Genomic DNA, 17,244 nt, shown 5'->3' on the forward strand with positions numbered 1-17,244 from the left:
AAATAAATAAATAAATAAATAAATAAATATAGGAGGGCTACAAGGCAGGCCAGATGGCTCAGCAGGTAAAGGCGCTCACTGCGAAGCCTGACAACCTGAGTTCAAAGCCCAGGATCCACACAGTGTACAAGGAGAGAACTGACTCCCTGGAGTTGGCCCCGACCATACAGATGTACACTGTAGCCCTTCTGCGTTCACCCGCTTACACAATCAACAAACAAGCATACAGATGTACACTGTAGCACATACACAAACAAAAACAATAAATAAATAAATTGTAATAAACTTTTATTTAAAAGTAGAAGAGCCAGAGTTCTGGAGGACAACACAGTATCTGGAGCAACAGCCATGGCAGGAATTCGGCATCACTCCCAGATAACAATACTGAGGCTCAGAGAGGTCCAGTGACTCAAGATGAAACCATACAGAAGAGTTGGGTGTCCTGACTCCCTGTCCAAGGCTCTTACTAACTCACATGACAGACTCTACAAAACCTTCTGGCCACATTGGTCTTGCGGGATGCTCACTTTGGTCTTGCGGGATGCTCAAATGCTAGCTGGTCTCACATGCAGGCTCCCTGGGAAGCAGTGGCAGAGTCAAGTCTCCACTGCTTTGTGAAAGTCCAGACGATAACATTCCCACGTATTAGCAAAAGGTGCGGTAAAGATACAGCGCTTTGAGCCTTGTTCCGTCCCACATCACAAGACATACAGAGTACAAATGGCACGCTAAGTCCTACTTTAGACTTCGGGACACTAAGAGCTAGAATTACTGTCACTGCAGCCATCCAGAAGTACAGCTTGCTTCTCAATCTGTACTTTACACGGTGAAGGGTCTACCCTGCATAATGGTACAAGCGCCACAACACTAGGTTCTTATTTTAAAAAGTGCCACAGTACACATGTATGTGCACATGCACTTACATACATATGTCCACGCACGTGCATGAGCCACACTCACATATACACACAAGGATGTCCAAGGCCTTTGAACACCCATCACCAGCTGAACATGACCTAACAGGAAGGCTGTGGGTAAGGAGCTAGTTGGCAGTTGACAAGGCAGTTGAAATCACTAAGACACACTCATCCCTGCGCAGGGGACAATCCAACCGATTTAGTTCTAAGAGATGATCAAGCAGTGTGGCCAGAAGAGTCAAGTGCCCTTCCTAGGTCCAGTCCCTAACCTCCTTACCAAGAGAGAGCAGGCGGCGGGTGAGCTCCACAGCACGGTGCAGGTCCCCCAGCTGGAAGACAGCATAGCTCAGGTAGTCCAGCACCAGGGATTTTGTGATGGTGGCCTCCTCCCCAGCATCGAGCTGCTTCAGCACCTGCTCCATCCACAGCACAGTATGGTAATAGTCTCCTTCATTGTAGGCTGAGCGGCCCATCCCGAAGCAGTCGTCCACACTCAGCACGGCCTGGTACTTTGTTCCTGTAGCAGGAATAGCAACCGTCAGGCTTGGAAATGCCTCTGGGCGAGGGAGGGAGATGCTCACTTTGGAGAAAGCCTGGGCCACTGAAAGGGGGACATTATTTAAGCAAAATCCCACCCTGACTTCATGCCACACACCATGAAATACCGTCAATATAGTGAGCATAAACAGGATGGTTTAGCTTAGGTTATAGGTCATAGTCAATCTCTAAGCCTCAGGGCTTTGTGATAGGGAGTCCCACCAAGACACGGCCCTGAGGTCAGTGGGTATAGGTCCTGTAGGTCAAAATGAGAGCTGTGTGGAGGGCAGCTGGCCATGGAAGTCTAAAGAGCAGAAAACATGGATGAATTTAAGAAGGATTTCAGGTAACATGAAAGTCATGGATGAGGGCAGTCACAGGTAGGAAGTCTGAAAAAGGAAAGGACAGAGAAGGTTCAAGGTTAGACCTCAAGGGAACACAGATGGAGTAACATGAGAAGGACGAGGGGAAGAAGAGACAGGTAATGGGAACAGGTGATGGATGCCAATGGCGACAAAGAACTGAGGCTGGGATCCAGCAGGGATGTTGGAGCATCAGCTCAGGGGGTCTCGTGCCTGATAGGACCTCTGTCATGGAACGTGGCCACAAAGATGGTTTCAACCTGAGGAACAGCAGCAGCTTTAGGGAGATGTGGAGCTTGAGATGGCAAAGACTATGTGTTCCTCAGGGGATAATGAAAAGGCAGCTCCCACGAAGAGGGCCCTAGCTAAAAGGATACGCTACCTACCCAGTCTTATCTAAATAAAGACACCAGAACTGTTTTTAAAGGACTGTGCCAAAAATCCACTGAGATGATATATGGGGATGTTACCTCAGGATGTTAGAGATCAGCAGCTACAATCAACATGTCTTATGAATGCCAAGAATGTGAGGAATGACGTCCGTAACTCAGCATCCTCCTCAGAAGGGAACTCGAGTGTCTGCACCATGAACGGGGACAGCTAGGCTGAGCGCTGAAGGGCTAACAGACACGGAGGAGCCCACAACGGGTGAGGGTACCAGAGTCGAGAGATGGAAATGCTGGGAACAACAGGCAAGCTGGGAACAATGCCCCACCTATAGGGAGACTTTGGGGTCACTTCTGAAAGCTAAGTATTGAAGTCAAATGGATAAATGTGTACTTAGGAGCAGACAGAAAATTGTCCCGAGTGAGTTGGAGATATGCAAAGGGCCAAAGGGCATTAGAGAGACAGAATCCATAGACTTTACTATTGCGGCTTAGGCTGCCAATGGGCAGAGGTGCTTTCTGCTAAGAGAATAGGTAAGGACAGATGGGAATTTCAGTTTGGCACCAATGAAGTTTATGCAATCCATGGAATGTCCAAGTAGAGAAGTCTAGAGGTGCTCGCCTATTCTGGTTGGAGGCCCAGGAGACATGCCTTGACAAGGAACACAGACCAGCATGTCATCCGTGTCGGGCAGCACATCAAACGATGAAAACAGTGGGGCTCCCCTGAGGAAGGGGTTCAAAGTGAACAGTGGGTGAAGTTCTGGGGAGTAACTCGCTTTACCCTCCGGCCCTATCCAGGACACTCGGGGGCCTGTTAACTGCGGAAGGACACTGTCAATATACAGCTCCCTTCTCCCATCCACCATGCCTCACAACCACAAGGCAAAAAGCTCCCCAGAATTATCTTCTCACTTTGGCCTCATGGTTGGGTCTGGACCAACACTGACTTAAGCAGGAATAAAGAGAACCCTCCTCCCCTTGTTAGCTCAGCAGAGTCCTCCACACCAAGACCCTGGGCCTTGAGTAGCCAGCCACAGGACAACTAAGGAGGAAGACAGGTCCTACATCACCTGGGTCTCTCAGCTGTATTTCCCCTAGGCTCCCAAGAAGGGAGATGTTATTTAAATTATAATGAGGTCCAACTGAATTCTTGGGTTTATTGGTCTCAAATAACCCCCTAGACCCAGTAAATCTATAATCACTAGCACTGGGCAGGAAACAGGCAAGAGGCCAATTAAAAAAAATCAAAAACAGAGGAACGAATGGCCAGACATGTGAAAAGAGAAAAGGCAGAGATCAGCACCCCAGAATCCAGGACATCAGACAGAAAAAAACAATCCATGCCAGATGCTACAGCAAAATTAAAGGGTGTTATGCTTGTAATCCGTGAGCTGGCTTTGCTGGCCCTGTGCTCCTGGTGACTCTGAAGAACAGGATCACAGATGAGAGGGACAAATGATGGAGGAGGGTCGTCTTTCTATCTGTTGTTTCATTGGTTAAGTAATAAAGAAACTCTAGCAGTCACCATGATTCTCCGACTGGACATAGACGCAGGTTAAGATCTTCCCTGGGAAGCCACCTCGTGGGCTACACAGATTATTAGAAATGGGTTAGATCAATATGTAAGACCTAGCCAATAAGAGGCTGGAACTAATGGGCCAGTCAGTGTTTAAAAGAATACAGTTTCCATGTAATTATTTTGGGTAGAGCTAGCCGGGTGGCGGGAAGCAGCCCGCCGCTCTACTTCAACAGACAAAGGCACTGTGGGTTCAGGAGTATGTGAGAACCGGGGAGGGCAGCAGAGAAAATAAATCAAATCACTACCCAGAAGCCTCAGGAAAGAAGAAATGGACTCAAAGGAGCATTGGACCTAGAGAAGTATGAGCAATGAGCTACAGAGCCTTCTTCTGAGGTCAGGGGAGAGAGAGAGAGAGAGAGAGAGAGAGAGAGAGAGAGAGAGAGAGAGAGAGAGAGAGAGAGAGAGAGAGAGAGAGAGAGGAGAGGAGAGAGAGCGCACACAGGGAAAGGGGGACAAAAGAAATGGAGGACTGGGCGGGACTATATATGAACTCAAAGAGCCCAGAGAGGTAAGGACAGAATGGGAAGGGACAGAGACTGACTAGGGAGACATACGGGAGATGCAGTGGGTCTACAGACCAGCCTTGGACAGAAAGCAATGAGAGGCTCAGGGATCGGAAGCAGGTCTGCCAGCTGATGGGCGATTTTCTGGGAGCAGGATGCTGAGGGATACTCCTGAGCAACAGCCTCAACTCTCTACCATGCTAGAGGAGAGATCTTGGCTAATACCTGAATCAAGACGCTGGGGAAGGGGTTGAAGCATGGGAGACTGGCATCCAAAGGAAACCGGAAACCACCACCACCACCACCACCGACAGTGAGTTCCACCTAAGCCAGTCTGACCTGTCCAGACACTGAAGAGACGGAAGTAAACAAGGTGCCTCACCTGGAAGTTCCCCCCTGGAAATTGTGTCTGGGTCCAGTTTGTATGTGTCCTGAAGTCTCATCAGTGCTCTGGCGGCTCCGGATTCGTCCTCGTCGGTGGGGAAGAATTGCCGCTGCACGGAGAGGTTGGCGACAAAACCTTCCAAGTGACAGCGAGAAGAGAAGTCACTCCTGATCCTGGGGACAGAATTCTACCAGGGACCAGAGGCTGTCGCTAGAAGGTGTCTGGCTGGTGGGATTTCCCTGTCCCTTCCCTCAAAGGCTGTTGGTAGGCTGTAGGCTCAGTGATCAGGACACGTGCCTGGCAGGCATTCGGGAGCCAGCACCAAAATAAGAGTAGAAAAACAACAATAAGGTGTTCTCCTTCTTTAGAGAGTCCTCCCTGGGGGCTCCTCCACAGAACTTCTTTCTTAGCCCTCCCTATGCTATTCATTTGGAACTAAAAGGCTTAGCACTTGAGTCCAGAGTATGGGCTTGTGGTGTCTGGGCTACTTCAGCGGTCAAATCTATCTAGGCTAGATTTGACCACTGAAGTAGCCCCAGGTGGCTTTCTAGGGCCTCAAGGCCTAGTCCCAACGAGAGACACAATTCCTGATACTCTAGGACTCCGGGCCTTGCCATGCTAATGCTTCAGGCCTGAGAATCTGCCTAAGAACTGAGGACTGGGAGGGGAATGCCAACGAATTCCACTCCTGGCCCCTTTCCAAGAGCAACAGCACCTGGTGCCACCCCTTCTCCACATGGCAAGCCAGGGCCCAGGGATGAAAAAGCTGCTACATTATCTTCTTCACAGCTATATGGTCAGGAACTCTGAAGATGTTAGCATCCACAAAAAAGAAGGAAAGCCTCATAGATAGCCACACTGTACTGTCAGGGTTCCCCCTTATTTCAGGGGCAAGCATCCAACATCAGAGACGAACATAAATCATTGCTCTCTGGGCCTGTCCCATCACCTTCCAGGTAATCCTCGCTCCCAGCTGTTGATGGGAGGTGGCGGGGACAACAGGATCAGACAGCAGATCATCTGCGTCTGTAAGGGCTTCCTCGCCTACACCTCCTGCAAGCAGGAGGAACAGCCTGTTCTGAGCTGTTCTGAGCAGCAGGCCCAGCCCAGGAAAGGGAGGGGAGGCGGGTCTGGGAAAGGCAGTGCTTTCTGGAGGCAGTGAGCTCACAGGCACTGCTCCAGCAGGGCTGAGCTCACCAAACCCTCCCCTGAGACTACCCAGCCCCCAGCCAAGCCCAACCCCAGCTGGTCACGTGGCTGGGACCAGTCTCAGTCAGAGAGACAGCTAGTCTGAAGTTAATCAGCACTCCCAGCTCTGAGCAGAGGCCCAGCCTGAGGCTGGGAATCCCGTGGCCCACCTCCAGCCCACCCTTCCATTACCGAGATCCTCTCCTCTGGATCACAGGAGCGTGTTCACAAACAGAAAGCACTAGCCCAGAAAGAGCCTTTAGCAAATCCGTGCTCCACCCTGGAAATACCATTTCTAGGAATTTAACTTAGAAAAATAATTGGAGGTCGACACCAAGATACATGTAATAGAGCTGAAAATTTGGACACAACCCAGGTGACTTGACCAGGCTTAGAGAATATCACTGTGACAGATGACTATCCAGCCATAACAATCACGGCACAGGCACATTTAATGGCATCTGCAGAAGCTGGGAAACCCAGGACTGAGCACATATTTATGTTGAACCCACGCAGTCATGTTTTGTTGTAAAAGACACACATAGGAAAAAATTCAGATGACGTCTCTATTCCCCAGCTTGCCTCAGCCCCAACACGCAGCCCACCTGGCTCACACGTAAGCAGGTTAATTCTTTTTGGTGTGTGTATGCATGGGTGGTGTTTGTAAATGCGTGTGTATGCATGATCGCATATGGGTGGGTGCACACGTATGCATGCGGATGTGCATGGAGGCCATGGGCCTTCTTCAATCTCCCTCTACTAACTCACGGAGGCAAGACCTCTCAATTGAGCCCAGCACTCACTGATCGGCTAGGCTAGCTAGCCAGCTTGCCCTGGGAAATCTCTGCCTCTCGAGTGCTGGGATGATGCCAGACACACTTGCCTGGCTTTCCATGGCTTCTGGGGATCCAAACTTCAGCTCCCCTACTTGTACGGTGAGGGCTTTACCCACTGAGCCATCTCACAAGCCTGAGATTACAGGGTTTCTTAAATATTTATTTTTTAAAGTTTATGTGTATGAGTATTTTACCTGCATGCATGTTTGTGTATGCATGTATGCATGTCTGTATTTATGTACGCACATATGCTGTGTATACATGTATGCATGCCTGGTGCCTGCAGAGGTCAAAAGAGGGTGTCAGATTAACTGGGACTGTAAATACAGATGGCTGTGAGCCACCATGTAGATGCTGGGGACCAAACTTGGTTCTTCTGCAAGAGCAGCCAGTGCTCTTAACCACTATGTAATCTCTCCATCCACCAAGATCATAATTTTAATGGTGCGTATCATGGAGCAACTGGATTAAGCATCATGATTTTTATGTGATATATTTTGTGTTCCTGAAGTTTGTTATAAAAATATGTATTTCTGGAGCATAATTAGAAAATGTCATTACCAGGAAACATTACAAAAGAACAGGAAGTGACTGTTAGACCATTTTTCAAACAAACCAACAAGGACAGCTCCAGGCAGAAGCAGACAGGCGCACAGACACAGCTGACAGCTGCTCACTGCCCCTCACCTGCGGCCGAGTCCTGCAGGACCAGGTCCCCCAGTGCAGGCCACTCTGTGTTCAAGCGCTTTACCAGCTTATAGGCATTCACGGGATGAGCCAGGTAGCCCTCGGGGTCAGCGGCTGACTTGCTGGTCAGGGCTTCCATTTTACTGGCCCAGCTGTAAAACCAAAGAGAAGAAAAAAAAAAAGACTACCACACCTACCCACACAGGCTGGTAATTTCCTTGGTGAGGCCCAGAGCTCTTTCATCAAGAGATAATAAAACATGACTATAGTAACTTCCTAGATACTTCTAGCCCTTAATCTAGGTAAGAGCTGGGAACTCCAGTGTAAATTAAAATGTGTTACGCAGAAAGGAAAAAGGTGGTTGCTTCTTAGCCCGTAGACTCAGCAGCTCTGGAGGACCAGCACAAGTTAACTGCAGGTCTGCTCCTCTGGGTCACCCTCTCGATGAATTCCTTTTACAGACACTTGGACAGGCTGGGGACAGTGGAGCAGCAGGGAGACTCGGGGTGGGGTCTTAGGACACTGGACACCTCTTAATCTTGGAGAGCTTGGCTTCCTCCACAAGGATGTACTCCTTCAGAGACTGCACGAGGTCCTTCTCTGCATAAATCAGATCAGTCATGTGCCCTACAGGAGAGAAGCAAGGACCAGTGAGAAATGGATGAGGAGTGGCCTGCCCCATACACCAGAGCAGAAATGACTACCCCCAGGCAAGTGCATGTCAGTAAACCGGGAGTCATAGGGACTGGTGGTTAAAGGGACCTAGTCACTCACATGGCATGACCCCAACTCCAGGAAGAGAGATGCTGAGGCGGCAAGAGCATGCCTGGGCAAAGTGCAGGTGCACTGGGGAGGGGACTAAAGGAGAAGTCCTAGCTTCATTTTCTCATCATCACCTGATTGGTCCTATCATAGGGGGATGGACAGCCTAAGGGCTCATCAAATGCAAATCAGCTCTGAACTTCCAGTTGAGAAGGAGAGAATCTGGTCCTTGGGACAGAGAATGCCCACTGCTTAGACCACCCTCTTGCCAAAGACCAAGAAAGACCTGAAAGCTACTTGCAGTCTGCACTTCCAGAAAGGAGGGCCCAATTCAGAAAGCTGCCTCCCAAGATATACGATCATCAGGATTGCGTGGAGGTGTGGGGGAGTAGAACCTTCGCCAGCCCCACCCTCCCTGAACTGAACCCTGAACGAGCCTCAGGCAGTGACATCCCCTAGCACTTAGCTGAGGGCTGCTTAGGTAAACTAGAGTTCGGTTGCCACGTACCAATAGAGGTGAAGAATTCTGCCTGCACCCAGCTCAGGACACCAAACCAGGACATCAGCAACACCAACACCTGGAACTCCATGATGGGAAAGGGCAGTATCTGCAAGGCATTCAGGGTCAGTCATCAGAGGGACACGGTGGAAAGAGCACCTTCAGCTGGACATGGCTGGGACAAGCCTGTAACCTCAGCACTCAAGAGACGGCGGGTGGAAGAACAAAGTTCAAGGCTGCCTGGACTACATAGCAAGATCCTGTACTGGGGTGGGAACAATGTATATGAGAGAACACATTCATATACACTGTGCACATACATACACATACCCTCAAGTATATCACTAAATAAGGTATTCAAGATCGCCCAAGGGAGGGGTCACAACATGGAACTAGGGCTATGTGCTCAATTCTGGCCCCTGCCTGGGTTTTGTTTTCCTTTTTAGAAACAAGGTCTCACTATGGATACCAAGATGGCCTAGAACTCAATAAGCCTCCTGCCTCAGCCTTCCAATCGCTAAGATTACAAGTATGCAGACCCGGCTTCCTTTCTAATACATATGCCACGAGAGTGTCAAGAGCCACACGTAAGACGGTCCAATGCGGACAGTTTGTTCCCAGGACATCAAGATCATGGGGATATCCTAGGGGAAGAAGCAGCTCTGCAGGGCCACTCTCCCCAAAGCACTGATGCAGGTCATACCATCCAGAATGTGACAACGTGCCTCCGACAGAGACCTCCCTTTGTACTTGAACTGAGGGCTGCCCAAAGAGGTAAGAGTCCTGTTACCACATATCAATAGAGGTGACGAATTCAAAGACCTGGATCCCATCCACAAGAAAGTGACAGAACAGAACAGACAATGACAAAGAAATGACAATGAGATAGTATGACGCAGGGGGCCAAGCCAAGTTGAAGTGTACAGAAGGCTGTCAACAGAAGAAGAGGAAAACTGACTTCTGCCCATCTGCCCCTGCTGCAGAGAGCACTTCTGAACAGACATAGGTCTTCCTGTAGTGGAGATGGAGACAGACACCTTCCCTGGCCACTCTCTACCCATTCGCAAACATCTACTTACACCCCAGAGATTCCAGGCACCAAGCTCAGGATACAAAGGTGGATCAGTCGCACACAGTCACAACACTGGGGTTGGGCTGCTGACATGAGTGACAGGCCAGGCACTGCCTTCTCAGCCATCTAGAAACAGTTAGAGTTCTGAGGGACCCAGCAGCAACCTGGAGCAAGCCTTACTGGCGGCTGGCCTAAGTACACAGTGGAGGCTTCAGACATGCTCCCCCATCTCGGCCACACAGCCCGGAACATGCTGGAAAGCCAGCACCCTGCTGAACCCTTGTTCTGCCTATCCTTCCTCTTCGGGTTTCAACTCAGCCAAGTCTCTGAAACAGCTCAGATGGAAATTTACTCTAAAAGAAAGCAAAGGAAATAAATGAGACAAAATGCCCAAAACTATGTAGGAAAAAACTCCAGGTTAGGAGGATCTCTGATGTGGAGGCCAGCCAACTACCCCTCAAAGTGGGGGTGAAAAGAGAGCAGAGTTCAGGCAGGAGACCAGACCAGACCTGGATGAAGCTGGGGAGCTCCATGCACCTCCCAGCTGTGTGGCCAGTTCCAGCGCATACCTAGTCAGAAATCGGGCAGCAGACTCGGGAAAGTGGGGGAAGCCTTTTCATTCCTTCCAAATACCACCCACAGTTCATACCTTACAGCGACTGAGAGAAAGCAGCCAGGTCTCTTTATTACACGAGGGCCAGCTGTCATTTCTCTGGAATGTGCTGCCTGGCTGAGATGAGCCCATCCACAGATCCCAGCCTGGAGACACAGCCTCAGAGAGTCACACATGCGCTTTAGGAAGCGACTTACCAAGAGCCTTCCCAGTCCTGTTCTGGCTGGGGAGAGGAGTAGGAAAACTCTGTAAGCCGGAGAACTGGGTGCCCCAAGCACCATTCTAATCAGGGCCATCTGCTCATTTCTTCTGACCCCAGGATCCCTGAGCTCAAAGGCTTTGTGTAAAAGGTCACCTAACTGGGGTCAGGTGAAGAGGATGCTCTTATTCAAGAGCAACTGCACTCTCCACTGTGGGGGAATGTCAACTCCGGCCTCATAGCTACACCCAGCACTTCACCCAGGACAGAGAAAGTGGGAATATGTGAGTCTGCCCAGGGCCGGCACTGCCAAAGCGGTCCCAGGAGCCCTCAGAAATCCACAAAGAACAAACAATACAGGAGGTGGTCATGGTCAAATCCCTTTTTATGAAAACGCGGCACCAAATAAGAACACTGCTGAGTTTTATGATCCACACCTCAGGGCTTGGAATAATGTCTACCCTGTAGCAAGCACCCAGGGAAAAGCATCATGAATTTGTTTAGATGAAGAAACCGCAACTAAAGAGTTTACACTCTGTATAGTACATTAACATAGACTATGTGACAATAAACACTCTGTGGCCATCAGCATGGAATGATCAAAGCAGAGTGGCAAGAGCCAGCCCTCAATAATCCTTACTGTGTGCTCCATTTTTTTGAAAGGAAAAAAAAATGATGTATGTATACATATAAAAAAGAATCATACCATAACTCTATCTTGGTGAACTGATTTTATTTTTCTTTTTATGTTTGTTTTCCTGATCTTTCTACAAGAAATCCTACTAGAATTAAAAAGGTACATATTTTTGTGATATGTTAAATATGCAGAGGAAACAAAGTGGGCCCTTCTCAACTGAACTCCAAAGGGGCCTTGGCAGTCCCGGTGTCTGGGCCCCTGTAGGGAGGTCTCGCAAAACCTGCCAATGTCCCAGTGACAGCAATTCACCCACCAGGCGGCTGGCACCGTTTCTCGGCATGGTGATTCCAAGACATACAACCTGAGCTCCTGCAGCGAGCCTGCTCTTTGGAAAGTGCATTTATAACCTGGCCAAGTAGCCATGGAAAGATGTTTCCAGCTGCAAACCGGCAGCATCGTCAGCTTCTCCCCTTACCTCATCGGGGAGGACCCTCTGCCAAGCTCTCAGCTGCCATCCAAATGCTGCTACATCTTGAGTTTTAACAAAGCACTTAACAGCCCAGAGACAGAACATGAGTTTGTAAAGAGGTCTTGCCTGGCACTAGGCAAAAATGCTATTTGCCTTCAGTAAAGGGATAACCTCCCCCGAACAAGGCTCTTCAACCCCTTTTCCCACCATACAGTGGCTAACGCTATACTGGCAGAGCCGAGAGGACCCAGGAACTCAACCAAGGAGGAGCTAGGCACAGGCTCCAAGAGGTCACACCACTGAAGCACATGACTGCCCACAAGGGCTCAGAAGTGCACCCAAGTCTCATTGCCAGACACCGTGCCTCACCCATCACCCTGATCATCCTCTAGTGTACTTCTTATCCAGGCAGGTCCCACCTGCTCTGACCTCTTCACCTCTGGATGGGCTTCTCTCCAACTCTATTCTACCAAGTAGCCAGCAAGGCTTGCTGAAGCCCTCCCTTTGGTTCCTACTGCCAGATAAGATACAGTCCAAAACCTTAGCCCAGTGGGCCCTTGTAGCTCCGTGACCTGGCCCTGCTACCCTCTCCTGCCCACCGCACTACCTCAAACTCAAACCTTCAACGACTTCAGTATTTACCTCCACCAAGATACTTGTGAAAGCCAGATCTCTGCTCAGTGAAGCCAAGTGTTCTCCCGTCTCCCAAGAGTCCCCTCGAGTCCCATCTCTCAGTATCCATTTAAGAAAGCAAGTAAAACCGTCAGTAACCGAACTCTGACCTTAGATCTTCGGCCCCACTGCTGTCGTCAGGGGTGGAAGCTCACCAGGCTTGACAGGAATGCCTGTGTCAGGTACTGTACATTTGTCCTTACATCATCTCTAGTCAGTACATGAATGCTGGGAGCCATCAAAACCATCACCTCCTGCTGCAGCAGAGAAGCTGCCAAGGTCCGTTTGCCAACACTTAGCTGGGTTCCCATCTGGGCCTCAACAGATGGTCTAATGGTCTAGTTGAACTTAACTCGTGCGTGAAAACAAAAAAGCATCATCCATGCTGCCCCATGCCCTAGGCTCCGAACCTTCTATTCTGCCTTAGCCAGGCAGAAGATACTGTTGACCCAAGCCAGATGCTCTGGTTCCTCCCACTGCCTCCCGACTAGGCTCTCAAGTGGCTACAGAAGGACCACGCTGAGGAGTGAGGAAGAGTTAACTCTCTTGAGGCAACTCTGGCTGACGAAGGATAAAATACAAGAGGGAGCCAGCAGGTACTTCCTCCAAATACCTTCTGTAAGAAACCGTCCACAGGCATGGAGTCCCCACGGAGGTTCTACACAGAAGCAGGCCCGAAATGGCGGAGGAGCTAGCAGACCTCCATTGAGCAGGACCAGCTTGCTAAGGTACCTCCTCATTGTTTCCCCTTCGTCTCTCCTTTCCCCTCACCCTGGCTGCCCTGCAATAGACTTTTCAATAAGCACTAAGCACTTAAGCTCTGCCTCCGGCTCTGCTTTCTGGGAACCTAGTCTAAGATAACCATGGTTTATGTTTCCAGAGATCTTTCATTTCTACCATCTAATTCTCACAAAAACCTTGTAAGCCAGATAATCATCTCCGCTTCAGCTACAATACTCCCGCCTGGTCCGCAGAGGATACATTCCAAGAAACCCGGTGCATGAAACCACAGATAGTATCGAACCCTGTGTATGCTGCTTTCTCTGTGAGTACATACCTATGATGAAATTGAATTTGCAAATTAGACACAATGAGAAATTATCAGCAGAACGAAATAGAATGGTTATAACAAGTTACTGAAATGAAGCTGCCAGCGTGGCTACTTTTGCACACTGGGGCCCACTATTTAAAAGGTTACCTGAGCGCAAGCAGTGTTAATACCATGCAGTCAACCTGATAAGCAGGTGGCTACAAAGGATGGCGAGTCTAACAATGGCCAGTGTACACAGCAGGGATACACTAAACGAAGCAATGATAGCCTGTGAAAACCAGAAGGGAGGGACGCGGATTCCATCACAGAACTCGGGCAGGCTCACAGTTGTTTATTTCTATGATTTTCCAATAAACATGTTGAGTGTGGATGATGAAAGCTAAAGAAAGTGAAATCAGGACTAAGGAGGGACTTAGTGTATAAGACGTGAGAAAGATCACTATGGAGGGAGGGCTCCCCATACACCTGACATATGTTCGCAAGCTAAACCCCCCAACAAAGCCCCCTTCTGCTAGCCATGACCATCCAATCTCACATGTGTCACTTCATGGGACATGTGACTTCCTGAAATTGGGAAGTCATATTCTACTCAGGTTGAAGACTTTCTCATGGAGGGCTCAAAGATTCACAAATAAAGTCCATGACATCCCTAGTTGGAGCCCATTAGGAAAAGGAGAGCCCATGGACAAAAAAAAAAAAAAAAAAAAATAACAACAGTTCCCTGAATTCAAGTGGGCAGTCATTTCAACTGGGCACATTATGCATTATCAGTCAACCCAGTTTTGACACCCAAGAAACAGGTAGGTACACCTGCCCTGGGGTAGGAAAGACCCAGAGTTAAATTCTCACTGGCTTTGTGACCTTGGTCAAGCCCTAGACTTCCTGATCCTCCTGCACAGGAACTGAATTGGATGACAAGTGTCAGCAAGCTGCCAACCATTGGGCTGATTTTGACCAATCGTTGGCACCAAGAGAATCGCAGGAACCTGAGGGGAGCTGAAGTGGGCATTTGCTCGCCCAAGTTAGTCGCCCTTGGAAGGAGGAAGGTCCATGAGGAGGCAGAGGAAATGGCGGAAGGTGAATGATGCCCGCATCCCAGGAACGCCAGCAGAGACGACATATTCCATTCAGGACAGACTGGAATCAGGTGTCACAAAGTACTCAATACTCAGAGGTGACCCTGGAATTGTCTTGTCACAGACCCTAAAGCCCACCAAGGACAGTTCCCCAGCAAAAGGCCAGGAGTGCAACCAATACTCCAAAATCTCCTAGACCTCTGTGCTTCTGACCTGCGCATTCCAGGCTCCTACAAGCACAAGCCTTGGGGATTCCACCCCACCCTGGCTCCCAGGAGTGCCAGGTACAGAGCAGGCACTTCCCAAGAAGTCTGGAGCAGAGGCTGGCCTGGACCAGGCTCACACAGACCTACCAGAGCCAGGGAATCTCTATCAACTTAATCCTCTGCCCTGCAGTGGTCTCAGCTGAACAAAACCCCTCTTCTCTAAGAGGTCCAGTCCAGACCTTCTCATCCTGCTCCGCTCTCACTGAGAAGAAAAACTGTCTGTCTATCCCTCATTTCATGTCCCCAGCACAAAACCCACAGACTAGAGGACTCCATGGTCCCCTTCACTCTGGGAGAGAATGGTGGCCTGCTGTCAGGCACTTCACAGGTCTAAATGACTAGATTTAAATGGCGTTTTCAAAGCTGAGCTCTTCTTGCAGTATTCAGCTGGTCTTCACGTGCCGGCATTACTGCATCTGCTGCCAACCTCCATCTGCATAAAATTAAGCTCTTGACAGATCCTAGAATCCAGGGACACACCTCCCAGGCCTCTGCACACTATCAGCCAGCGTGGCCATAAGTCAGCCAAGGCCTTTCGTCCAGCCTCAAACCCTCCCGAGGATGTGGGAGGGCGCACTCAAGAAGGGAAGCTTTCTCAGGAGATGAGGAAACCCTCAATTCCCTCTCTCCACTCATTCCTCAGACTTGTGTGTACTCAGTCTCCCTCTGATGAGCACCCATCAGAGGCTCATCAGGGCTCCTCCCTGGCCGAGGCTCGTTGCCAGTGCTAAACAGCAACCTCAGAGAGATTAGGAGCTGCCTATGGGACAAAAAAAAATGCCTCTTCCACCTCCTCTTCTCCCTTATTCTAGTTAGCCAGGCACGTTCTAGCCAGATACCAGGCACACACTATTCAAGGAATGGCCCACAATCCATTGTGGGCCATCCAATCTGTAGATAAGTAAGCCACTCTCTGCATCACCTCACAGCAGAGCCTGTGACAAGGAATACCAAAGGCCACATATAATGCTTCCTTCAGTTGGGTTGTCACCGTATCTGCCTGATGAGCTCTCCAAGTACTAAGGAGGGTTAGTATGACAGAATCTTCGGGATAAGGCTTCCAGCCAACTCCATCCTTGCAACGTGGCTTCACTGGCTGGGCCACACAGTGGACGAGCTGGACTGTGTGAGAACAAGAAGGCCCCAAAAGGAAAGAATCCAGAGGTCAAACATCCTGTGCATGGAGAGGAGCCGAGAGTCCCGGCCTTGGGGCAAAAAAAACCCATAGTGACAGACTGTACCTTGGACACTTCCAAGGCAGATGAGGTGCAAGGTAAAGGAAATCCCTGTCAATTTAACAGAGAACTCAACCATGGATTGTCGCAGGTGTGATATAAACTCAGAACAAGCAACAGATTGCGAAAGTGCCCTATATTCTGAGCTAGACAAAGCTTAGGACATTTGAGGGTGCCAAAAGCTACAAAGTGGTGCACCCAGACCCTGCCCTTAGGTCCATCAGGAGGACCAGGTGGTCTGCACAAGCCTTAAAGTGAGATTCAGCAGGATGAGGAGGCCGCCTCAGAGGAAACTCAATGACCTCTCTGACAGCATAGTAAATGTTACAGTAGGACACAGATGACAGAAGCACCCACCTGTACTTCCCAGTGACAACGGGGGACAAACATGCTCTTGACCCATGCTCAACGAACTTCTCCACGCACAGGTTTCTCACTCCTTGGTGGTTGGGGCTCTTGAACAACTCTCCCCTAATCGGCCCTTTCCCCATTACCTTGCCTCCACTAGAATATCACAAAGATGATACTGGCCCAAGTTTGTGGCCACTTTGGGTGCTTCCCAAGTGACCACTCCAGTCCACAGGAGCTCCTGCCCCCTGTCCTGGGGCATTCAGACATCTGCCAAGTCCACACGGTCCAAACTCCCTAGCAACCCAGTACTTACCTTGCTGCTCCTCTAGACCTGAACTTTCTGAGTCTTTCCTCTGCCTGCCTTTGCAGTCTCCAGGCACACTGAAGCTGTTTGTTGAATCAGTCAGTCACCACGGGTCTCAGCAACTACCGAGGGAAAACATCAGAGGTTCGACAGGGATGCCTGACAGAGAGGAGGAGGCTTTCTGATATAACTGTCCATAAAACTAGCGGCACCAAGCTAGTCCCTGTTAGGCTTGGGAGCCCTTAGCAGCGACCCCTCCGGGGCCAGGCGGGCGCCTCCGCTTTAGATGGGGGCGACTCCGGGGTCAGGCCGCCCCTTCCCGGGATCCTGACCCCACAGGCCAGCCAAAGTGTCCGGCCCGGAGGAGCCGCACCGACAGGAAGGGCGCCGCCGACCTCACCGCCCTGACCCTGGGAAGGGACACGGGCGGGACAGGAACCGAGGCGGGTGAAGAATCAGGGCGCTGGGCGCGGGGCGCGGGGCTGCGTGATCCCGGATTCAGCTCCCAGCTCCGCGCAGGACAGGTCGCACCGCCTGGCCACCCCAACCCGAGCTCAGCACCGCAGACGACCCCGCAGAACCGCGCTCACCTGGACACGCGCAGCAGCCGGCGTTTCTAGAACCTCCCGCGGCGTCGCCCCGGCGCGCTCGGCTC

At 50.2% G+C, this 17,244-nt stretch overlaps 1 protein-coding gene across 4 annotated transcripts in view; it reads right to left on the reverse strand.

Annotated features, from left to right (window-relative positions):
• The window catches only part of P4ha2 (prolyl 4-hydroxylase subunit alpha 2), a 30,357-nt gene extending 13,113 nt beyond the window's left edge, over positions 1-17,244 (reverse strand). For 2 of the 4 annotated variants that reach the window (XM_005350077.2, XM_005350078.2), the window contains exons 1-7: positions 17,180-17,244; positions 16,599-16,711; positions 8,654-8,753; positions 7,914-8,010; positions 7,384-7,535; positions 4,670-4,807; positions 1,195-1,434 (exon numbers count right to left, since the gene is read on the reverse strand). In XM_005350077.2, the coding sequence (XP_005350134.1) occupies positions 1,195-1,434; positions 4,670-4,807; positions 7,384-7,535; positions 7,914-8,010; positions 8,654-8,735 (709 nt within the window). In that variant the 5' untranslated portion in view covers positions 8,736-8,753; positions 16,599-16,711; positions 17,180-17,244. Of the gene's footprint in view, positions 1-1,194; positions 1,435-4,669; positions 4,808-7,383; positions 7,536-7,913; positions 8,011-8,653; positions 8,754-16,598; positions 16,930-17,179 lie in introns of those variants that run through there. The other 2 variants (XM_026780745.1, XM_026780746.1) reach the window with 2 other exon arrangements.

This window comes from Microtus ochrogaster, chromosome 7 (assembly GCF_000317375.1).
Source record: "Microtus ochrogaster isolate Prairie Vole_2 chromosome 7, MicOch1.0, whole genome shotgun sequence".
Taxonomy (NCBI): Eukaryota; Metazoa; Chordata; class Mammalia; order Rodentia; family Cricetidae; genus Microtus; species Microtus ochrogaster.